This window comes from Marmota flaviventris, chromosome 18, assembly GCF_047511675.1.
Source record: "Marmota flaviventris isolate mMarFla1 chromosome 18, mMarFla1.hap1, whole genome shotgun sequence".
Classification (NCBI taxonomy): domain Eukaryota; kingdom Metazoa; phylum Chordata; class Mammalia; order Rodentia; family Sciuridae; genus Marmota; species Marmota flaviventris.
In genome coordinates this window covers 662582-687034 of record NC_092515.1, presented here as the reverse complement: position 1 = coordinate 687034, position 24453 = coordinate 662582, and the positions used below count along the sequence as shown (strand labels likewise).

Here is a 24453-nt window from a genome sequence, read left to right as displayed (position 1 = left end):
TAGCTGAACATCGACCTGCAGAGTGCCCCTGGGTTCGACTCCCAATACTATAACAAACTAAACATCACAAACTAGGACTGGTAGTTGTGCTGAGGTTTAGAATTTGCACCCCACCACTGAAATGTTTGGTGACAATGTATTGTAGTCTCAATTCAGCAGAGCAGGAGCAACCAGCCCTGAATTCCCACTGAAGTGTCACTCAGTCACAAAGTGTATGCTTCCTGTATCTGGTAACAAATAAATATTATTTTTTTATTCTCCAATCACACATGGATCAAAATCTTGGAGTCCATTTACTGGGCTATGGACCATGCAGTCAGGATACAAGGAAGGAAAGAGTTCACCCAGAACCAAGACAGGGGAGACAGATGAGGGCTGTCAGGAGGTAGCAGGTAGATGATGTGACATTCTACCTCTGTCCCCACCCCACAAATTCTTCCCTGTGTAGATAATCTCATGTTTGTGTTCCAAACACAGTAAGCCCAACTATTTTTCCATGTAATATTTCTAACAATTCCTTGATAGAAGTATTATTCATGTTAAAATATTAGACTTCTCTGAAGAGGAATACATAACAAAGTGATTTTTCCTGTCGACAGTAGGTGCCCTGACCAGTCTGAGCATATGTGCAAAGGGGCATCTTATTCCTTTGGGATAAGTATTTGGATGCCATGTGGTTTCTTCCTTGCTGACAAATGACAATCATTTCAACTGTAGGTGCAGTAATAGCAGCTTCAAGGGGAATTGGGATCACCATTGGGGAGAAAACGTTCATGAAAGGTGGAAATTACTAAAAATACTAAAAAATAAGAGAATGAAATAGCCTGAGAGCATGTATTTAGGCTGAGACCTTGGCCAAGGAAGATTTTGTTCTCAAAACTCAATTTTTAAAAAATTTTTGAAATACTGAATGAATTTCTAGGAGAAAGAAGACATTGAGAAACAGTTTCCAACAGGACAAAAAGGAACAAGGAATTAGGGCCTTCATGTCCATTCACTGCTCCAACATGTTTATTAAGTACTCACCAGACTTCAAGCACTATTGCAGGTGCCTGGGACACACCAGAAAACAAGACAGACAATGACTCCTGCTCTCACAGGATTTTGCTTTGTCTTAGTTCAAGTTGCTAAAACAAAATGTAATAGGCCAGATGGCTTAAAAAACAAGAACTTACTTACCATGGTCTAGAGGCTGGAAGTCCAAGAATAAACACCAACCATTTTGGTTTCTGGTGAGTTCCCCTTAGGTAGTCAACTCTCTGTTACTACACAAAAATTCCTGAGATCATCAACTTACAAAGAGGAAATGTTTATTTTGGCTCATAGTTTTGGAGATTTCAGTCCATGATTGATCAGCCCCACTGCTTTCGGAAGGGAGCATGTGGTACAGTGAATCTGCTACAGCAATATAGTGTGTGTGTGTGTGTGTGTGTGTGTGTGTGTGTGTGTGACAAACCAGGCTCTGCAGCATCCCATCTGTCACACTGACCTCTATTCTGTATTGGTGTGTTTGTGTGATCAAAATTGCTACAGTGTGTCAGCACCTCTACTGTGTTTCACTGGTCCCTAGTGTGCACTGCACACAGCAGGTGTGAGCCTCATCTCTGTCACATTAGTTTCCTACTGTGAATGCTTGTGAAAGTGCAGGCAGTGCTGAGGTATGCTGGTTTCACCCACTGTCACACAGGGTCTCTTTCACTATATCTGTAGGCGGTGCTGTGGTGAAACTGTCACATGCAGAATACATACTCCAACGCTATTTTGGACACTTGGAACATGGAGTACCTGAAACATTTCTGTGTTTCCAGATGTGATATTGTGTGCTAGCAAAACTCGTTTACCCTGAGTGGTTTGTTGCTGTGTCACTGTCATACACCTACCCCTAGGACCAGACCGCAATTGCCTACTTTATTAATACTTACACAAGAAATATGGGAGAAGGGCTAAGGTGTTGAAAAGCTTCACAGATGTACCAAACCAACCCAGAAAGTGGATTAGTAGAAATTGAGCTGACATGACTACTACTAAGTTGCACAGGTATAGTTTGGATCTACATGCCTTAAGAATAACCTTTTTGTTTTGGTACCACGAATTGAACTAGTGGCACTTAACCACTAAACCACATCCCAAGCACTATTTATTTTTTTATTTTGAGACCGGGGCCTTGCTAAGTTGCTGAGGCTGCCTTTGAACTTGTGATCCTCCTGCCTCAGCCTCCTAAACTACTGGGATTACAGGCTTATGCCACCATGCCCAACAAGAACACATTTTTTTTAATAAAATTGAGATAATTGAGCAGTGGTACATAATTTATGATACCTCAGATATTTGTTGAAAAAGTTATAAGGAAAAAGGAGCATTATATTTTAGAAATGCTCTCTGAATGGGTTAGGCATTGGATCATAACACGTTGGGAGTATAATAATGCAGTGATGTGCATGGTGAATAGTAAAATAATAATAGGCATGAAATGATCAATACTGATGGGATTTGGGAGAAGGGTATATAAACTGCATGACACATTCCTTTCCATGTGTACATACTTGGAAATATCCATTTTAAAGCATAGAGTGTCACTGAATCAATTTTGTGCAAAGAGGGAATGTATTGAAAAGAACAGGGCAGGCTCAGCTTGGTGGTACATGCCTATAATCCCAATGTCTTGGAGGTTGAGGCAGGAGGATCATGGTTCAAAGCCAACCTCAGTAACTTAATGTTACCATGCCACCAAGTAAAAAATAAAAAGGGCTGGAGATGTGGCTCATTTGCTAAGTGCCACTGGGTTCAATCCTTTTCCCAATAAATAAATAGGGAAGAAACTTTTGGTTTTAAGTGTGTATCAAACACAAATTGTATACATTAAATATGCAGAATTTGGGGCTGTGGTTGTGGCTCAGTGGTACAGCACTTACCTGGCATGTGTGAGGCACTGAGTTTGATCCTCAGAACCACATAAAAATGAATAAAATAAAGGTATCATGTCCTGCTACAACCAAAAAAAATTAAAAATAAATACACAGATTTTACTGTGAAAAAATTAAACTTCAATAAAGCTATTTTATTGTTTACTTATGTTTGACATGGGATATCACTATTGTCACAGCTGCCTCAAACTCCTGGGCTCAAGTGATCCTCCTGCTTAAACCTTCCACATGTTGGAAATACAGACATGTACCAACATGCCTGACAATAAGGCTATTTTAAAAAACAAAAGGTATATGTACCAAAAACTCTGACTTCATAGTTGGTCTGTCATATGCTCTTGACACTATTTTTGAGAATCCTCTCAGTAGTATAAATATAACACAGTGATGTGCTACTGCACGTCTCTTCCCCGTCCCATGTAAAGCGACCTCATCTCGGCAACTTGGGAATGGTGGGAATATTCACAGCAGGGAAACTGACAAACACTAAAACAGAAGTTTATCTGTTTCATTGAATGGGTAGACTTAAGAACATTTTGAAGGATATGTGCCAGGGACTAAAAGGGAGTTCTCCTTCAAAGAATAGCCTGACAGTTACAAGAAACAGCCCCCTGGGAGACATCCTGCCTGGGAGACACCCTGCAGCCATCTATCTCCCCGAGACATCCTGCGGCCATCTGTCTTCCTGAAACATCCTGCTTTATCTCACCTTGTGAAGACATCCAGCAACTGCTGATAAGAGAGCTCCCCCATTCCCAGCCCATAAATACCCCTGTGTGAACAATAAAAGTTCGCAGCTTGATCAGAACTCCTGTCTTGCTGTCATCCTTCTGTGTCTCTTGTCCCTTCATTCCTCCCCACCTAAGTTCAAGGCCCACGTTGATGTGTCCTGCTGGTCGGGACATTTGGCGCCCAGTGTGGGGCTCTAGCCTTTGACTGAGGGGGAACGCCGTCCTCCAGGAAGACTTGGCCAAGCGGGAGCTCGAGATCGCCTCGGCAGACACGACCGAGAGACAGATCCAGGAGGAGAGTGAGGACGACGCAAGGTGAGTGACCCACCATGGGACAAGCAGTTTCGTCACATGAGTTGTTTTTGTCAGGCCTCAGGGAGGCCCTCAAGACACGGGGGGCACGTGTTAAGAAAAAGGACTTAAGATTATTCTTTTCATACATAGGAGAATTGTGTCCGTGGTTTCCCCTTGAAGGGACCATTGATGGTAAAGATGGCTTAGAGTAGGAGACTGTTTAAAAGATTATTATGAATCCTTTGGCCCAGAAAAGGTGCCTGTTCCCACCTTTTCTTACTGGAACCTAATTCATTAAAAAAAAAAAAAAAAAAAAGCTTAAAAAAAAAAGAGATATTTTTTGGCCTTTATGTTCTAGAAGTTTGCGCTAGGAGAGTGAGAAAAAGGGAGAGAAAATGTGATGTTTACCTGGAGAGAAATAAGTTTCAATTTTCCATTGTTTTTGTCAATACTCAGAAAGTATGTACGGACCTTTTTACTACATGATTGTCCTATGAATCAGAATGGCTATAACTCAGCCGCTGGGGACAAGAGACTTTAGCCGCTGCTGCTTGCTATGGGGTCCTAGTGAAAGACCCCAGCCCAATAACTTTAGGCCCAATAATAAATCACCAGGGCTTGCTTCCGCACCTGCACAGACGTCAGATGTATTTTTCAGAAAATCGGTTAAGTGTAACCGATTAAGAAAGGACAGGATGGTTGGGAAAGGAACCGGCACGGTTGGGCAAACGGGATCATACAATGAAAAACCATACAATGAATAACAAATGGTTTTTATATGGTTTTTCCAGGAACCTATAGTGAAAAAACAAGTTTACCCTTTAAGTGACCTATATGCTGGATTCAAAAGAGCCAATGAGATACCTGTTACTGTGCTAGGAGGGAAACTGACCACTGTACCCTATAAAAGATCTGTACCCCAAAGCCCGGTGTGCCAGTTCACTGAAGCTCCGGCTGAGGTTTCGCTGGGCACCCGCAGGCGCCTGTGTATCAATAAATCGCCTCTTGCTTTTGCAGCCAGTGCCTCGTGCGTCTTTCTTGGACAGGGAATCGGTGGGTCTTTCACTAGCCCCTGCGGCCAACAGTGCTTTTAATCCTTGAATTACTTGACCTAAATGCCAAACACAGACTAACTTAAGATCTGATAGTAATGCTAGCGTTTGCTGCTAAAAAACCTTTGGAGCACCCACGTGCCACAGAAAAAAGTGTAGGATGTACACGAGCTGCAACCGCAGGTCGCAGAGACAGAACAAGCTGCTACCGCAGTAAGATCTTGGCCAGGCAGGGGAAAATGCAGACAAAATCAAACAAAATGCAATCGGCTAGGAAAACGTGGGGGAACTTTTGCCCCGAAAATGGGCAGCGGACTCCATGTTGTTTGCATCACCATGGTAACCATGGGGTGACTGGCCGGAAGAGCAGGCTTCCTGGTCCCACCTCCCACACTTTCGCAGGCTTCCGATTGGTTCTTCCACAGTCACTCAGACAGGACTTCTAGTCCCGCCTTCCAGCCACTAACCTGTACTACTGTGTTTCAGATTTCTACAGGAGCTGTTCAGATCCTGTATTTTTAAGAATGCCTACCTGTAAATGCTAACGAGAGATATCTTTTTCAGACAAAATTTAATTCCACAGGTTTCTATGTTGCAGCCCTAAATTTAAGTTAGTTCTGAGTTAAATAACCTGACTTTTCTCTATAGTTGTGTTACTAAATAATGTACTATTGATGAGAGATATCAAACATGCTTCTTTATATTTTACTTTTAATTTTGGAGGTTATGAGGATGCATTTGCTCGCCACAGGAACAAAGCCGGCAATGTTCCTGTGATGACCAAAAAATCCTTATTCTCATTCCTAACTATAAAAAATAAATATGTATACTCAACAAGGATTTTATTTCAGTTACATCAAGTGATGTCACATAGAAGAGTGCACTCCTAGTTAAAAATAAATTAAAATGGATCCAAATATTTTAAGACCACGTGGTTACATAAAATTAATACAATTATAAGTTATGTTCTTATTCTTAATATATGTATTTTTAAGATATTTAGATAACCTATATTTGTTAATCTATAAAATAATTAGCACATGCCTAATTAATTAGTTAATATATATTTGCCTAATTGTTTTTCTTCAACAGAAAACCCATAATTTATGTTTTATATTTACATTTATCAGATACTCTGCCTTTTCAGTTACAGATATTTGAGATAAATGTGCTTTTAAGTGAAAATACAATCTTCAAGTAGTTTCTAATTCTCAAAGTTACTGTTCAAACTCATAAGATGATAAATAATTATAATTATGTCTACAAAATATCTAAGGATTTTAACTATATTTTCATTGATATTTCTTATCAAAGTACAATAATTTGTTTATAGATTCTAAGGTTTTCAGAAATTGTTCCAAGTATAACAAAAAAAATTTTCTAAAAGAAAAGGATGCTTCAACAAATAAAAAGCACACATGGATCCTAAAAAGAAGAAAGAAATAATCTTTGGGTAAAACAAGGTCTTTATATTCATATTTCAATGATAAAAGTATTTTCCTAAGTTTTACTTAGGGTTTTTTTTATATTGTTATCTAAACAAATGATGTAAAAAGTTAGAACGATTAAAAAAAGAGATTTATATATACTAAACTGACTATAATTAATTTAAGGGTATTTCAGGCTATTTTTCCTAGTTTAACTATACTAATGTGAGCTAAGATTTTGTCCATATTTTGACATGATAAGCACCTATTAAAATGTAAGTTTATTTCTTTAAAGAAAGATCCTTATTGCCTAATAATTCTTACTGTTTAAGACAAAGATTAATTTTGGTAAATAAATTCACATTGTTGATTAAACATTTAAGTATATTGAACTAACTTAAATCCGATTTTAACAATTGTCCTTAGAGACTAAAATTAATTGATTCTAAGACACTGAGATACTAATTTTTACATATTTTGTTTGTTAGATAATCATAAAATTAAAAAAAACACAACATTTTATTAAGACTAAGGTTCTCCAAATTAAAGTTATATATTAATTTTAAACAATAAAGGTTACAAACTTAAAAAAATTCATTGATATTATATAAGTTCTCTGACTAGATCTATTGTCCATAAAAAATACAGTAAGATTTATATACTGTTCCCTACACAGGAAATAACCTTAATCATATTTTTTAAAGGCAATTAAGAGATACCTATTTAAAGGATAATATTCTAAAATATAGAGATTTTGGGATCTCCTTAACCATGCATTATTTGCCCTTAATTTTCTTACCCTAGACAGTGAAGGCCATTCGGCCGCAGACAGACACTGGCATCCCTCGTCCAATTCTGTTTGCCCACCTGTTATGTGGCGCGATCCCCTTACAAATAAATGGAAAGGCCCAGATCCTGTCCTCATCTGGGGACGAGGCTCAGCTTGTGTTTTGGACCAAGAGCAAGCAGCCCCAAGATGGTTACCAGAACACCTGGTTAAACAGGTTAATGACTTACCTCAACCCAGGGACGGAGGCCCTCCCCCGAGGACAAAGTTTCCTCTTTTGCAGATGCAGCCAACAATCTGTGTGAGGATCCTGCTTAAGGCACTTCTGCTGAACAGGTTTGTATACGGAGGCCTTAGTCCTCCACCTTCCAACATCAGGGAGTACCTTTTTGGCCCCCCCTGCGAATGCAGGGGAGGATCTTGGACTCAGGCTCCCACTAGTTGGACCCAGATTGCTGACTGCGTGACTAAGGTGGCTTACCTCCATGCCGAGGTTGACCATAAACTCGGAGGAGTTCATCAGCCTAAATAGGTATGTGTTAACAAGCCAAAGATTATTCCCCCCAGTACAAGTAAAGCTCTCCAAAATTGTTCTGCAACTTGTACGCATACCCAGGCGATGCATGTCTCTTGTTATGCGTCAGCCTCAATTTGTGTTAACAAGCAGGGAGAACAATTTTTTGAAGCCACCCTAACTAAAACTCATGCAGCAGAGGGGACCACTATTCACTATACTCCCGTTCTCTTTGACCGGGGAGGAGAAGGCATATACACCAAGTTACAGTCAGCTGGATGCCAAGGCACTGTCGGTAAACCCTCCTGCTGGCCCATTAAGGCCCCTACAGGGGTCTCTGATGGTGGAGGACCCACTGATGCTGTCAAGCATCTTCAGATAATCAAACTTTTGAAACCCCAAATCCCTGAGCTCACATATCATCCCTTAATGATGCCTAAATCCCAGCTCCCAGATTTAGATACCAATACATTAGATATTTTGGAAACTACCTTCTCCTTGCTTAATAATTCCAACCCCACCCTTGCTGGTGATTGCTGGCTCTGCATGACAACAGGGGCAATCATGCCTATGGCAGTTCCTATTAATTCTATCATAGACAATGATAATACATGCCAACCCAGATTTCCTTTTAAAGTACAGCCTATAGGCACTTTTACATCATGTCTTTTAGGCGCGATGCAGAATAATACCTATGATATTGATGTTGGAGTTACTTCCTTTGGAAATTGCTCAACAGTAAAAAATTATTCCTCACCCACCCCATCTCTTTGTCCCCCCAATGGCACAGTTTTTATGTGTGGAGGAAACTCAGCCTTCCCCAGGCTTCCAGCGAATTGGACTGGTGGCTGTGTTCTTGCCTTATTACTCCCTGATATAACTATTGTCCCAGGAGATGAACCTCTACCCATTCCTAGCCTAGACACCTTAGTCAAAAGACACAAGCGGGCAATACAGGCCTTACCACTCCTTGCCAGCCTTGGAATAACAGCTGCTGTGGGCACAGGTATCGCTGGCTTAGGCACGGCTATACACTCTTACCGTCGCCTATCTCAACAACTTATAGATGATGTACAAACTCTATCAGGAACCATTAAAGATTTACAGGACCAAATAGACTCCCTGGCAGAAGTGGTCCTTCAAAACAGATGAGGCTTAGATTTGCTGACAGCTAACCAGGGAGGTATTTGCTTGGCCTTAGGGGAACGATGCTGCTTTTATGCCAATAAATCAGGCATAGTATGGACTAAAATTAAGCAGCTTCAAGAAGATTTAGAAAAGAGATGAAGGGAACTATTTGAAAATCCCCTCTGGACTGGGCTTAATGGATTTCTACCCTACCTTCTTCCACTATTAGGCCCTTTGTTGGGTTTACTTTTAATGGTGTCCATAGGACCCTGCATTATAAACAGGCTGGTACAATTTATTAAAGAACAGATTAATATTTTGGCCTCTAAGCCCATACAGGTTCACTATCATCGTCTGGAGATGGAAGACCGCGCTGCCAACATTTGAAAGGATGTTCTACCCTTCTCAAAGGCTTATTTCTTAAGTTTACATCCCCACAGATCCCCCTTTCTTAAAAGTGTCTTTTTACCTGAACTCAAACGACCAAACGAAAAAGTAAACTGTATGGTATTTACTAATTACTGGCCAGTCATCTTTTTAGGATTCTTGCTTTTCTTAGATTCTGTATTTTTTTGATCCTATAGGCAAGTTAATGTTTTCTGATCAGTTCTATTTTTGATCAACTGTGGAGTTTTTAAACATTGCAATGGAGATTTCACCTGAAAAAAAAAAACAGCTACAAGGCCTTGTGTATGTGTTACATTTGTGTTATGTGTTGTATGTCAGTATGTCTGTATGTGTATATGTCCATATATCATGCAGTTATATGACAATTGGCAGATATACGAGGAGCACTCATAAAAAAAAAAACGGATCCAAATATCTTTGATTCACGTGATTCAAATGGTTCAATTTAAATTGGGTAAACAGATAAAAGTAAAGATGTCTTTAAAATTAAGCTTATAAGTTTTTCTAGGTGTTCAAAAATAAAACCTAATAAAATGTTGATGTCTATGAAATAATTGCTTAAATTCAGAAATTTACAAGTATTGTTTCAAAATGTGAACAAAAAAGAAGGTTAACAGATGGAAAAGAAAAACTAAAAGGTTCTAGATATGGATTTAATAGAAGGAAAATGGTTTCTGGATAAAAAAGTCTGTATGATCAAGTTAACAAAAGGGTTTAAGTAAGTGATAAAAAAGGTCTGTGTAAATTGGTTATATGTGTAAGTTTTTGAACAAGTAATCTTAAAGAAATTAAAAATTATACAACTATGGTTAAACAACAACTGTTATTTTTCAATATTATAATGTTATTTCTTTAAGAGTTAAATTTGGTTAATATAAAATCATCAATGTAATTATGGTGCTATTAATTCATATCTTCCAGGTATACAAGTCTGTAAGGTAGAAGCTTCAAAAGAGCATTATATCAAGCTGGTGTTCTGAAGTTGTATGGTAATTTTAGGCTTAAAAGAAAAACATGTTGGAGATTTATTTATATCATTTGTGTTCTATAACTGGACTTGTTATCAATAAGATATGTAAAGTTCCATGTTACTTTTACACTGAGATACAATTTAAATGTATTTTTAAGTTAATGAGAGCCTAATCTGTGTGAAGGTTTTATTGTAAAACACAAAAGTACTTTGCTACTTTTCTATAAAAGGTTAAAAGCTTTCAGCTTTTCTTTAATTCATGTTTTAGATGTGATATTATGTTGTGTTAGCTAATATTCATGTAAACTTGAACAACAATTTATGTAAGCTTTGTAAAATGATGTCTAAAAAGCAAAGATCAGCTTCAGAACTATAGTATTTAAGATTTATGAAGAGCCCGAGACTATGAAAGAAGTAGGCCAGATTTCAGTACATTTAAAGTTGTGTCCAAAATTTGGTTTTTGCCAAGATTACTAGGATCTCAAACAGGGGATTATAATGTATAACCCTGCCAAAATTCGAGGTAGCTATTATATAAACTAAATATGTTTTTACCCTAGTTAATTTTAGTTTGTAGTTTGCTTATAGGTGGTCTAAGGATTGCCCTGTTAATGTTTTGCAGAGGTACTGATTTAAGAACACACAACCTGGGTTAATTTAAGATAAGGAGTTATCATCTACAGGATAGAGAGATAGACATTAAAGCCCAGTACTTTTTATATAAGGCTGTTAAAACTTATTTGCTGGATGTTTAAGATTAAGTTCTAAAATTAAAGTTAAATTAAAAGGGCCAAGAAAACCAATATTTGGCTCTTGCCCTCAGAGGCAGTCTGAGTCAGGGAATAAGGGACTTCTCCAAAGAGCTCTGCAACTCTAGGCCACATAACCTCCTGAGCAGGGAGATTAATGAGACCAGTAGAGGACAGAAAGCCAATCGGTGCATTTGCTGTAAAGAGGAGGGTCATTAGAAAAGGGAGACATCCCTGATGCTTCCGAGGGAAGCCATATGGTCAAGCAAGGCCTGGACCCATCCTAGCGCAAATGGCACTCGCAGAACTGAAAAGCTGCTGTAAGCTCCCCGAGGACTCCCAGGGAACCTCAGCTGACTGTTAACAATAGATAGAAACTTCCAAGAATAAGTAAACTGGAGGCTGCAAAAGAGATTCTCAGACAGGAATGCCTGATAACCATCAAAAGGGACTGCCAGAATAGTTTTTAGTTTAAGGCCTTTATTTCTAACCTACACAGGTAGGCTTAATGTTTGCTAGTATGGTTATCCAGCCCTAAGTAACAGAATTAAAGATTTCTCTATTAGACACAGGCCGGTAAGGTATGGTCAAATATTTTATATAAGTAAGGGGGAGATGCCAGGGACTAGAAGGGAGTTCTCCTTCAAAGAATAGCCTGACAGTTACAAGAAACAGCCCCCTGGGAGACATCCTGCCTGGGAGACACCCTGCAGCCATCTATCTCCCCGAGACATCCTGCGGCCATCTGTCTTCCTGAAACATCCTGCTTTATCTCACCTTGTGAAGACATCCAGCAACTGCTGATAAGAGAGCTCCCCCATTCCCAGCCCATAAATACCCCTGTGTGAACAATAAAAGTTTGCAGCTTGATCAGAACTCCTGTCTTGCTGTCATCCTTCTGTGTCTCTTGTCCCTTCATTCCTCCCCACCTAAGTTCAAGGCCCACGTTGATGTGTCCTGCCGGTCGGGACAGATATGTTAATAATGCAGATTAGGCTTGAAAATAGTTTGGACTGTCACAAGATAAATGGTGCAGAAGAGTTGAGAGCCGCAGCCCAAGCGGCCCCAGCAAACTTCCAGCTGATTGGCTCACCACAGAGGAGCCAATCAGATGGAAGTTTACTGGGGCCACTTTGGTGCAAAAAATATTGTTCTAAGATTTAAAGATAATCTTCATTCAGCAAAAAAGTCACTAGTGGGACTGACTAAAGACCAAATGAAGTTATAACACGTCTTTTCTATACATATTTATTTTTAATGAAAAGAAGAATATGAATCAATCTATTAAAAGTAGACTAAGGGTATTAACAAAGATTTTTAAGAAAAAAGGATATAAAGGTGGCAAATAATAGGTGAAAAAAGCTGCTCAACATTACAAAACATTACAGAAGTGCAATTACAACCACAGAGAAATGATATTACAGACTTATTTGCATGGCTAAAATTTAAAACACCAGCCCTACCAAGCAGAAGCTTGTCAGGGATGAAGAATGCTCACACACTGCTGTTGGGATCACAATGGACACAACCCGTTTAGGTTACAGTTTGCCATGTTTTTTGGTTTGTGTTTGTTAAGTGAAACATTCACTTGAAGTTATTAGCAAAAGAGAAATGTATTTCCTTATTAAAAATTTATACCTATGTTCTTTGCAACTTTGTGAATACCCCAAATTGGAAAAAAATCACCTACCCCTTAACAGATCAATAAACAAATAGTGGCATGTCCATAGAACAGAATACTATGTAGCAATACAAAGGGTGTCAACATCAATAAAGCTAAAAGTAATTATACAGCATGAAAAAATATTTTAAAAAAGCAAATACTTTGATTCCTCTCATGTAAAACTGTAAAAAAAAAAAATGCAAACTGATTCATAGTGAAAGAAAGTAAATCACTGGACACCTGAAGGCCTGAGGAAGGCAGGGAGATTATATGAGACAATTCTGGAAATGTTCACTATTCAGATCAGGGATACTTCATGGGCTTGTGTGTGTGTGTGATAACCTGGCTCAGATTATGTGTCTTAGATGTATACTGGTTATTGAAGGTCAACTGTGCCTCAGTGTGTGTGTGTGTGTGTGTGTGTGTGTGTGTGTGTGTGTGTGGTGTATAGATAAAGAGAGTAAAAGTCACCCGAGGTTTTGGAAACCAGGCATGGCAACCACCTGTTCACTCCAGTACCTCCTTCCTTGTGCCCAGAGAAGGGCAGCCTTATACTAGGCAGGAAAAAATGGTGAGCAATGAAAGCTATACTGAGACATGAGCAGCTGCAGTTGCCTGGCCAAAAAAAGAGGGTGGGGGGAACAGCCTTTACCTCTCAGACAGGAACTTCCCATCTCCCCGACTCCACCGCATGTAGGAACTTTCCCCAATCCCTTGCTTTTTTGGCCTCCTCCTTTTTTTTTCCATTTAGACTTAGGAGAACAGCCCAGAAAAATGATGGGAACTTGACAAGAGCATGAGTATCTACCGATGATGATCCTGACCACAGTGGAACATAGATTTGGAAGTAGCATGATCTGTTAGTCCTAGGATCTGGGGTGCACTTTTACAAGTAGCACGTTCTGTCTGCCAGCCCTCCACTCCACTGATCACGCCACGTACTTCTGTTCCAAGTGGTGTTGGTATCTGGTTCCTGCATTCTTGTATCAGTGATGCTGACCTATGGGATCATGGATGTCAGACTGCATGACTATAGATCCCGATGAAGTTTCCCTCAACAATATTGAGTTTTATGGGAAGTTATGTGGGAATAATGAAATAAATTCAGAGTATTTCTGAAAGTACTGAACGTGGCCATAACAACTGACCCCTCTTCAAGGTGATCTCTGATATAAAACACAAAACAAATTCAGAGGCATTGAGGCTCCAAACTAGGACCACAAAACCCTGCACTGTCCAATGGGGGTCTTGGGTAGTAATTCATGTTAAACAAAACAGAATGAGAACCACTCTCTGCCACTAAGTTCTTTACTGAGACCCAAAATGAAGAGGTCCTATAAAAGCTGTCCATCTTTTAAAACAAACAGGACCCATCCATATTCTACCCACCCAAGGCTGTGAACAGAACCCCCTGATTAAAAGTAGCTCAAACAAAAGGCCTTTATCAGTCCACAAATCAGAGCAGTGCTCAACAGGAAGATACTGGTTAGTAACTTGAAATCTGTAATCATCGACTACAAGTGTCACACGAGGCCAGAATTCAATGAAGAGGACTTCCCAAGCCTCCAGCTGAGCCCGGGCTGGGTCCCCTTAGCCAGAACACAGATACACAATAGTAAAAAAAAAAATGGATCACTCTCATGGATCAGGTTATGGGAGATTTCCTCTAGAGAATGGGGAGAACACAGGCACCGAGGCTGTGTGTGCTGAGGTGCTTGGGGCTAGATGGGAGACAACTCCTGTGAGAATGTGGCTGTGATTCGACTTTGGTGAGGGCAGCAGTCTAAAATGTTCAGAGCAGCTCCCATCCTCCTCACATGTGCCACGACTCATAGGGTCCTTAGCCCTCTGGATGCGTGCAAATGCATGTGGTGACCTCTTTATAAAAGCTCTCTAGTGCTGTTACAAAGACAGCATATTCCTTTGTAGGTTTAAGGCCTTTCTTGCATGGGCTTTCAGAAACTAAGCAACAGGAGACCTTGGGCTGAGGGATTCCCCACATCTGCTGCCTCTGTGAGGCACTCACATGGCGTGACATTTTTGGTGTTGAAAGAAGCTTGAGCGTTGGCTAAAAGATTTCCCACATTTGCTGCATTCATAAGGCCTTTCTCCAGTGTGAACTACCTGATGTTGAATTAAAACAGACTTTTGCCTAAAAGATTTCCCACACTGGTCACACTCATATGGTCTTTCTCCAGTGTGGATTCTGCAGTGTTGAATAAGGCTAGTGCTCCGACTAAAGGTTTTTCCACATTCACCACACTTATAAGGCCTTTCCCCAGTGTGAACTCTCTGATGTTTAACCAGGGCAGCTCTTCGACTAAAAGATTTTGCACACTGGCCACACTCATAAGGTCTTGCTCTAGTGTGAACTCTCTGGTGTTCAACGAGGCTGTAGCTTTGCCTAAAGAACTTCCCACATTCAGCACACTCGTAAGGTCTTTCTCCAGTGTGAGTTCTCTGGTGTCGGTCAAGTTTGGATTTGTACCCAAAGGACTTGCCACATTCCCCACATTCATAAGGCCTTTCTCCAGTGTGAACTCTTTGATGTCTAATGAGTGTAGCCCTTTGGCTAAAAGATTTCCTACACTGGCCACACTCATAAATCTTTGTTGTAGTGTGAATTCTACGATGTTCAATGAGGCTAAAGTTCTGTCTAAAGAATTTGCCACATTCCCTACATTCATAAGGCCTTTCTCCAGTGTGAATTCTCTGGTGTCTAATGAGGGTGGCTCTTTGACTAAAAGATTTTCCACATTCGCCACACTCATAAGGCCTCTCTCCAGTGTGGATTCTGCAGTGTTCAATAAGGTTGGAGCTTTGACTAAAGGATTTCCCACACTCCCCACACTTATATGGCCTTTCTCCAGTGTGAACTCTCTGATGTATAATGAGAGTAGCTTTCTGACTAAAGGATTTTTCACACTGGCTACACTCATAAGGCCGTGCTGCAGTGTGAATGCTCTGATGTTCAACGAGGCTAAAGCTCTGTCTAAAGAATTTCCCACATTGGCCACATTCATATGGCTTTTCTCCTGTATGAGTTCTCTGATGTCGAACAAGGTTAGATTTGCACCCAAAGGCTTTTCCACATTCATCACACTCATAAGGCCTTTCTCCAGTGTGAACTCTGCAGTGTTCAATGAGGTTTGAGCTTTGACTAAACGATTTTCCACATTCACCACACTTGTATGGTTTTTCTCCAGTATGAACTCTCTGGTGTGTAATAAGGGTGGCTTTTTGGCTAAAAGATTTCCCACATTCACTGCATTCATAAGGCCTTTTTCCAGCATGGACTCTCTGGAACGGAACAAGTGAGTATTTCTCTTGGAAGGCTGTTCCACATTTGCTAGCATCAAAACCCCCTTTTCCAGTGCAGACTCTTAGATGACGAATAAGTGTGTGTTTGTGGCTGGAAGTGTCTCTGCATGCTCCTGACTTACAATGATTTTTCCCACAGTGAAAGACCTTCCCACACTCTCTGACTGTGTTTGGCTTCTCACCTTTGGGAATGGCCTGGGGCTGAAGAATGCCCCACTTATCAGGGAAGTCCTTTCCAGTCTTCCTACAGAGGAAAGGATTCCCTGACACATGGAATATGCAGCTCTTCACAAAGGAGGCACTGTTCACTTCTCTTTTTAATGTGTTCTCTGCACTTTGATGTTTCTGTTCCTGGTGAAGGTTTTCACAGGCCCCAGAAAAGTACAGTTGCTGTCCAGGTAGATCATCCAGATGCAAAATATTCTTCAGGATTAGTATACAAATGTCACAGGGGTGAGTCTTTTGGAAAGATGGACTTTGTTTTGGAGTCCTGATGTGTGATGCTTCTTCTGCAGAAACCCTTGGCCCAGGAGGTATCCTTTCATCCTCTGCTTCATGCCAATAAACTGAAAAGAGACATACTGATGAAATGCATGTGGACTGTGGTGACAGTATATTAACCATGATTTAAGATTTTTTTTTTTTTCTGTATGATTTTTTTTTGACATTTTTATAAAGTGCTGCTGGTCAGGGACACTGCCCCCTCCCTATAGGGCTATCCAGTTCTTAACAGACAGCAAAGTGCTCAACTGAGAGTTAATGCAGTTAATACACTAGTTATTCAATCCAGAGCCCATCCTGCAGACCATGTTTCCCTGGCTTATACACCCCAGGAGAACAATCCTCAGCCCTAACTATCCTGGGACCAGGTACTGGATAATTAAGGCCAGTTCCCTTTCCCAGAGCCCACTGAAATCATTCCAACCCACCCATATGAGCTATTTATATCCTTTACTGACTTTGCTACAAACCCAATAAAGGCTATGTGCCCTAATATTCCCCTCTTGCTTCTGCCTCCTGACCACCTGTTGCTTACACACACCACCCTGCAAAGTGCAATGCACCTCTTTCTCTCAGAACTGTCATAAATTCCCCTTTCAATGGCATTTACTTCTCCCTATTGGCCCTCAGTCACCTCTTATAATTAAAATCCACAGGTACATGTTAAGAAAATGGATGCAGCAAGCAGGGTGGCTGGGCCCTACAGCAGAGGTTCTGCTGTGATTACTGCATGCTTAGGCCATGACCATGTGCTGTCTGAGTGAGCACTGCTGACCACTGCTGTGCTTATACTTTGACTGGAACCTGCGTGGGAGGGGTCTTCCTTTTCTTGCTTCAGTTTTTTCAACCTAAATTGTTGCAGACTGACCCCACATTTCAGCACAGGGGAGGTTTTTGTGTTCCCAGTGTACCTGGGCCTAAATGCTTTAATGCAATGGGTGTCTCTAGGCCAGTGTGTTTCTGGGCGTCTTATGGTAAGAAGGTAATGGGCTCCTGGTGTAGTTCCAGGAAGTCAAAGGCCACTGACTAGCCTACAGGGTGAGAAGCCTCCAATGGAAACAAGGAAAGGCTTCCCTAAAGATCACCAAAAATGACTAGATGAGCCTGATTCACTGAGCAGACAGCAGATAGCAGGTCACCATGACTGATAGCAGCAATGAGCCCAAGGGGTGTTCCTCATTTATTGTACATCCTATTCTTTACCTTAGTAAAAGGTCAGTCTGGGCAAAAAAATTCCTAGTTGACACCCCACTAGAACCATGACTGAATGTCTATGGCCTGGGACACTGCATGCTGAGCGGGAAATCTGTTGATTGCCCAGGCCCATCCCTACATACCACCCACTGGGTGCAGGTGCAGGGACCCCTTCCTACCACATGATCCAGGAAGTGCAGATGCTCCAAAGGCAAATCCTGGGGTTGCTTTAACCTGGTGCTATTATGCCTCATGGAAGGAAGGGTAGTTCCATGTTTGGAAACCTGCAGCTCAGTGTCTAATGAAAACATGGAAAAGGGCAAGGAATATTTATTTCACCTCCTCCTAAGACACTTGAGAAAATTTCTCAGCTCATTAGATTGTAAATCTTCTGGTTAGTGGGCTTGGGCACATTTAAGTGCTGCTACTTATTAACGTGGTAAGAATTTCCCTTCAAACTAAACAGTCAAAAAACAAAGAATTTGAAAAATAAGCTAAGCTTCTATTGCTCTCCAGGATGTCAACTCAAGGTACTGCAAGGTGGATTAGAACACCCTAAGAGGGGAGACCTCCATTTTCAAGGTGCCATTCCTGCCAACAGAAGCTTTTCAGATAAGTATCCCACCTGACCACAGCGGGGTGGCACAGTTGACTATGCTGCAGGCAGAGGCCATCCAGGGAGAGGCTATTGCCTGCAGAACCCAGGCTCCTTCCCACCTCCTATTTGTCAGAAATGGAAACTATAAACCCAAAGCTTCAGGGAGCTAAAAGCCTAAAGAAGAAAATGAACAAAATATAAGAGAGAAAGGAAAAAGTCCATGAAAACAAGAAAAACCCAACCTGCTAGGGATAGGGAGAAGATAATAATTAAATAAATTATTAATGTGTAAGTTTATATTTTCAATTTAAAAAATTAACAAAATTTAAAAAATTGCATTTGTCACAATCCCCCCCCCCCCGTGCTAAAATGTGGGGTCAGTCTGCAAGAATTTATAAAATGTCAAAAAAATCATACAGAAACAAAAATCTTGATAAATTATGATAATGTGCAAGTTTATATTTTCAATATAAATAGACAGCAGAAAAATTGCATTTGTCACAAAATTAAAACCAAATTCCATAATTTTAACACAATTTTAAAGCCAAAACTTGCATATGAAAGAATGTAAACAAAAAGATGAGAGGATTGAAGGTATACCCTCAGTGATAGAGTGTTTGTCTAGCATGAATATGACCCTCCACTGGAAACAGGGAAAGGCTTCCCTAAAGATCACCAAAAATGACTAGATGAGTCTGATCCACTGAGCAGACAGCAGATAGCAGGTCACCATGACTGATGGCAGCAATGGGCATCTTTATGGTAAGAATGTAATGGGCTCCTGGTGTAGTTTAATCCCCAGCACTGGGCTAGGGGGATGGTAAAGATTAGAAGGGTGTTGATGGGTATTTGTGCTTCTACAAATGATTCTAAATTAACTTTAGTATTTATTAAAAGGTATCAATTTGACAAATTTCACAAATCAATCATTATTGGGGCTCAAATTATACTTGGAAATTGCCCTCAATTTAAACTCTGTACTTTCTACAATCTTAATAAAAGTAACCAAATATAAAATAGGAAGACAGGTATATCTTATTTCAATTTTAGTATTGTATAAAACTTCCTGATTTAGTATCCACTACCTGAAAATATTCCATATTGGACGTAGATGCTCTAACATATAAATAAGTTTAAAGTAAATCTTTGACACAAACTAGCTTAGCAAAATGGTGTTCAAAAGGCCCTCCGTGTAAAACAGTTAATATAGACTGGGGATGTTTCTCAATGGTAGTGTGATTGCTTAACTTGTGCAAGGCCCTAGGTTTAATCCTCAGCATCAACCTCCCCTACCTCCAAATAGCCCAAAGCCCAGAGTAAGTTAAAACAGGGTTTTCAAGGATTAAAAATTTACTATATAAAATCTAATTATCCATACTGCTTCTCTATTTGACAGTCCAATTGTGTCTGTTCCTAAACTTAAGGCTTCCAAATGATGAGTGTCTTTTGTATGCTTATGAGATGACAACTTGCTGGGGTCCCTGCCGGCTTCAGATTGTGGGTGTCCCAAAAGACCAAGACCTGACCTGAGGGTTGGAACTTCCAGCCTCATCCTCATTCACTAGATTAGGGAGAGGGGCTGCAGATTAAGCTAATCATCAATTGGCAATAATTCGATCAACCAGGCTAGGTAGTGAGAATGCCATAAACACCCTACAGTGAGGATTCAGAGAATCTCTGAGCAGAACGGATAGTGGCATGCTAGAAAGGGCATGAATGTTCCCTCTGCCCATACCTTTTCCTGTGCATCTCTTCCATTTAGCTATTCCTGAGTTGTATTCTTCCAAAAGTATTTTTCTAAGTTGTGTGAGTTATTGTAGGAAAATCAAATCTGAGGGTGTATGTGGGACCCTTGAATTTATAATTGCCTAGGCAGAAATAAAGTAGTTTGGGCACCCCATTTGTGGCTGGCATATGAAGTGGGGCAGTCTTTTGGGACTGTACCTTTAACTGTTATTAACTCCCACTATAAAAGTCAGAACTGAATTGAAATGCAGATCCCCAGTTGGTGCCTGGAGAGTTGGAATGCTGGTTGCAAGTTTAGTAAAAATACCCCAGACTCCAAAACCATTCTCCCTTCTTGGTTAGACACAATGCCACCAGTCTCTATAAATAGGTCAGCTCATGTCCTCTACCACACATCTATTGGACCTGCCAACTGCACCAGAGCACATTTTCAACACACTGTATACCTCCTGAAAGATACTATTGGAGAGCCCCACAAAAAATTCATATTTTTGGCTAATGCCATATACATAAAACAATTAGTGAAGCACTGCCCCTCAAGACTCTGTATCCTTCTATCTGTACTCCTCCTTTCTTTTCTTTTTTTTGTTTTTGTTTGGAAATGTGAATTCATTATAACACAATTGACACAATTTGAATTTTGTGTTTTCTTATGCACAATTTTTATCTGTGCAAAACACAAGATGAATGCAGAAAGCTGCACCCACCTGAAATGAGTCATGTGGTAATATACGAAAAGCACACAGCCATATATCTAAACATCTACCAACTACATCAGTTAACCACCTATGTTATGAACAAGACCCACCCTTACCCACCCAATTTAAGGTAACTTCCCTTCCACCATTTCACAGGAATACATAAGCTACAACTTTTTTGACACCCAGTCCTACCAGCAAATTTAGGTCTATTCCACAGTAAATAAAGTTCCATATTTATGGTAATATCTGTGATTTCCTAACCATGTAATCCATTGTACTCCTCCTTTCTTACTCTCATAATTAAGTATTTCTATTCTGTTCAGGGCAACTTATGCCCTGCCTCCAAGACTTCTCTACTACCATTACCCCCAGGCTTCCTTAATGTCAAAATATCAGAGGACTAATTGTAATGTGCATAATATACATTAGGTGTGGGCCAGTTCTGGAAACATGGCTGAGGGGCCTTGTAGAGGCACAAGTAATACACAGAGACCAGGAAGGTTGGGGTGGCCAGGAGCCAGCAATCACAAGTGAAAGGGCAGGTGAAAAAAGTGTTGAGCATGAGAAGAAAAGAGAAATGAGGCGCTGGCCACAAGCCTGCATACCAGAACACTGCTAGACACACTGCAGGTTCTGGCCTGACCTGAACCCTACTGCCACCAGCAGGACAAAGACCTCTCTGAGACCATGTTACCATGTCCACCTTGTCAAACAGCTAGGAGTCTCCCCATCCCCTGTCTGTACAATTACATGGAAAGTGCATGATCTAAGTGTCAATGAAAGAGGGACAGGTAAGTAATCAGAAGTGGCCCAGAGCACTCAACATACAAAAGATCATAAGAAAAAAAAAATCAGTATTACAAAAAGTCTGGAAGGAGGACCTGAGGACACAGTTCATGGTCCACATAAGCACTGATCATGACAATGCCTACAATTCCTGATAGAGACAGGATGAGAAAATCCTGGCTAGTAGGAGGCAGAGCTAGAGCAAAAGGTCTCATGGATATGAACACTGGCCAAGGGAAGGTCGAGGCAAGTGAGATCCATGAAGCTGATGGCACAGTGCCTGCCATCCAGACCTCCATGAATGCTCTGGGGCAGCAGGTGTTAGGCTGCTCAGGCAGCACACATGGCTTGGCACTGGCACCCACAGCACACATGTCAACACAGTGAGAAATTAGCAGAGCCCATGGTCTGGCAGAGCTGCCTGTGGGGGGAGAGAGGACAGACAGAAACCTGGACAATGGTAGTATAAGGATCTTACCCAGAGAGGTTACAAGTGCAAAGTTTTCCAGCATCACGTGAAGGTACAGCAGCCTTTGAGCCTCATCAAGGAGCCCCCACTCCTCCTGGGAGAAGTAAACAGCCACGTCCTCAAAGGTGACACAGCTCTGTCATGACAGGACAGATCATGCAATAATCAACTTCTCTCCTAGGAGTCCAAGCTCATCCACCCACACACCTTCCCTACCCACTCTCCTCCCTGTCTTGTGCCTCCATGGAGATGCCACACCAAGTGTCACTCACTCTCACATCATGGTCCCTCTATCACTGTTTCTTCCCACAAAACCAACAGGCAGGTGGGCCAGGAGAAGTCATGTAACTCTGGATCTGGTAACTTGGGGTGGCACCCACGTTTGCCAGGCTGCTATCCCAGGATTCCCCAGATCATACTTCCCCCACACAGACACATATGAGCATACCTTCACCCTTGTGTCTTCCATGCCAGTGCCAACGGGTCTCTCTCCCGCACCATGTGCTCATCCCTTCTCACGCAGACAGTCTCAGTCCCCAGGTGCCTCCACCCCAGCATCACACCACAGGCCTCTCCCTGGTCTCCCCACATTGCTTAGAACAAGGCATCCAGAGAGCGTGGCAAACTGAGACAGGATCCATGACCACTGACATAGGCAGCCCCATCCTGCTCTGTACTTCCTGGCCTGCCTGCTGCTTGCTCCAGCCTCTGTCACCGGGAACCACCTGGATAATCACCAGACACTGATGGCCTTCTCCCACTTGTGCTGCACTTGATGCCCCCTCATCAGTCACAGCCTTTCTCTCTCCTCAAACCATAATTCAAGACCTTGCTCCAGAGGCCCTCCACTCCAGGCCTGGTGACCTCCCAGATGACCTCTTGTGTCCCTAAGCTAACCCACTAGCCTTACTAAAACCCCCAAGCATATCGAGGGTCACTCCTAAATCCCAGCGAGCCCAAAGTCTGAAGAACAAACACAAGTATTGGCCACCCCATCATGTTGCCTCAGTTATTTTGAGTTTCTGTATGACTCATGTCCACTCTTCCCATGGGAGCCTAGACATCTGCCAGACCAGCCACCTCCTCACACAATTCCCACAGCCACTTCATGTCCTCAGCTGTGTCTGTGATGACCACCAACTGTATTCAGATGCTCAGGCATGGGAACCAATCATGGACCCCACCCTCCCTTTCCAGGGCTGCTTCTGGCATTACCATTTAAGTCTAGGATGTGCCTCCTAATTGTAATTCAAGGTATATATCTCATGACAAACATCTGTCGCCACTTTTTAGATTTATTTTTTTTTCTTTTTTGCAGTACTACAGATTGAACTCAGGACCTCACACAGGCTAAGCAAGTGCTCTACCTCAGAGCCAAATACCTAGCCCTGTATATTTCCATTTTTCAATTTGCTGCAGAGTTCCACATTTATGCAGTCAGCTACTAACTAGACATTTCCACTATTGCTTTTAAACATCTCACTCTTTTAAGATAGCCAAAACAAAACTCCTGATACTACACAATGAAAATCAAACCAACTATCAGCTTTAACATTCTGGTTAGTGGAGATTCTACCCTTCCAGATGCTAAAACCAAAAACAATGGAATCACCCATCTTTTTCTACTTTTTTCTCACTCTTAAATATGAAACCCAAGGGGTGTGCAGCTTAGTGGTAAAGCATTTGCCTAGCATGTGTGAAGCCCATGGTTCAAGACCCAGCACCACAAAACATAAAATGAAACACCCTAATGAAAAACCAATACAGAATCCAGCCACACCTGGATTCTGGCCACTCTGGCCACTCCAGTGGTCCAGCCACATCAATTCTTACTTGAGCACAACCATAGTCTGTTTTTGCTGCAGTCACATTAAGCCTAATAAGATCTGGCCGGACAACCTTCCTCCTATGCTCCAAACCTCCCACTGCTCCCATCACTTCCAGAATAGACTCCTAACCTTCCCGACCTGACTTCTGCACCCCTGCTCTGATGTTCCATAAGAATGAAAGGAAATCTATGGTCCCGAACAAGCTCAGTCTCATACCCAAACATTTCCACATTCTTGGACCTATTCCCGGGGTACCCCTTCATCACTCATCCCATTGGTTACTACTAGTTACAACAGAAACCATCCCATACGGCCTCAGCCTAGGTTATGACCTTGTTTTGCTGTTTCTTCCGAGTTCCCAGGTCCAGCAGTGTCCGCGTGGCAGGCAGAGACCCAGGACACAATTCCATGGACTGAGAGCGGGGCACCAACGGGGCCCTGGAACCGACTCCACTTACCTGCATCCAGTCCATAAGCGCTTCCGTGGTCAAGGGAATCTGTGGGAAGAAGGTTGTGAGGGGCAGGAGATGGTGGCAGGACTTCCTGGGCGCAGGACCCCCGTTCCCGCCCAGCCAGGAATTGCGGAGTCCGCATTATCCCTGGCCCGGTCCTCGGGCTCGCTCTTCCCAGCTGGGGACCCCGCACAGGACTCCACCTTCCT

The 24453-nt window shown here is 41.6% G+C and overlaps 1 protein-coding gene and 1 long non-coding RNA gene across 2 annotated transcripts; one reads left to right on the top strand and one right to left on the bottom strand.

Annotated features, from left to right (window-relative positions):
• The first annotated feature begins 3913 nt into the window (after positions 1 to 3913).
• Positions 3914 to 9222, top strand: LOC139702749 (uncharacterized). The gene is made up of 3 exons (XR_011705361.1): positions 3914 to 3970; positions 7499 to 7551; positions 9188 to 9222. It is a non-coding gene; the product is annotated as an uncharacterized lncRNA (long non-coding RNA).
• Positions 9223 to 13421: 4199 nt separating this feature from the next.
• LOC114079742 (zinc finger protein 418-like) lies at positions 13422 to 24244 on the bottom strand. The gene is made up of 3 exons (XM_027921110.3): positions 24125 to 24244; positions 21973 to 22099; positions 13422 to 16534 (listed from the first exon to the last, which is right to left on the bottom strand). Exons 1-3 carry the CDS (start codon positions 24200 to 24202, stop codon positions 14670 to 14672), a joined length of 2070 nt encoding a protein of 689 aa, XP_027776911.2. The 5' UTR covers positions 24203 to 24244; the 3' UTR covers positions 13422 to 14669.
• Positions 24245 to 24453: the final 209 nt, after the last annotated feature.

Excerpts from the sequence above, each read along its gene's own strand:
- LOC114079742 (XM_027921110.3), bottom strand. The coding sequence starts at position 24,202 with ATGGAATTGTGTCCTGGGTCTCTGCCTGCCACGCGGACACTGCTGGAC. Across the intron at positions 22,100-24,124 it reads GGAAGAAACAGCAAAACAAG|AGCTGTGTCACCTTTGAGGA; the intron begins GTCATAACCTAG and ends CTGTCATGACAG. Across the intron at positions 16,535-21,972 it reads TGCACTTGTAACCTCTCTGG|TTTATTGGCATGAAGCAGAG; the intron begins GTAAGATCCTTA and ends GTCTCTTTTCAG.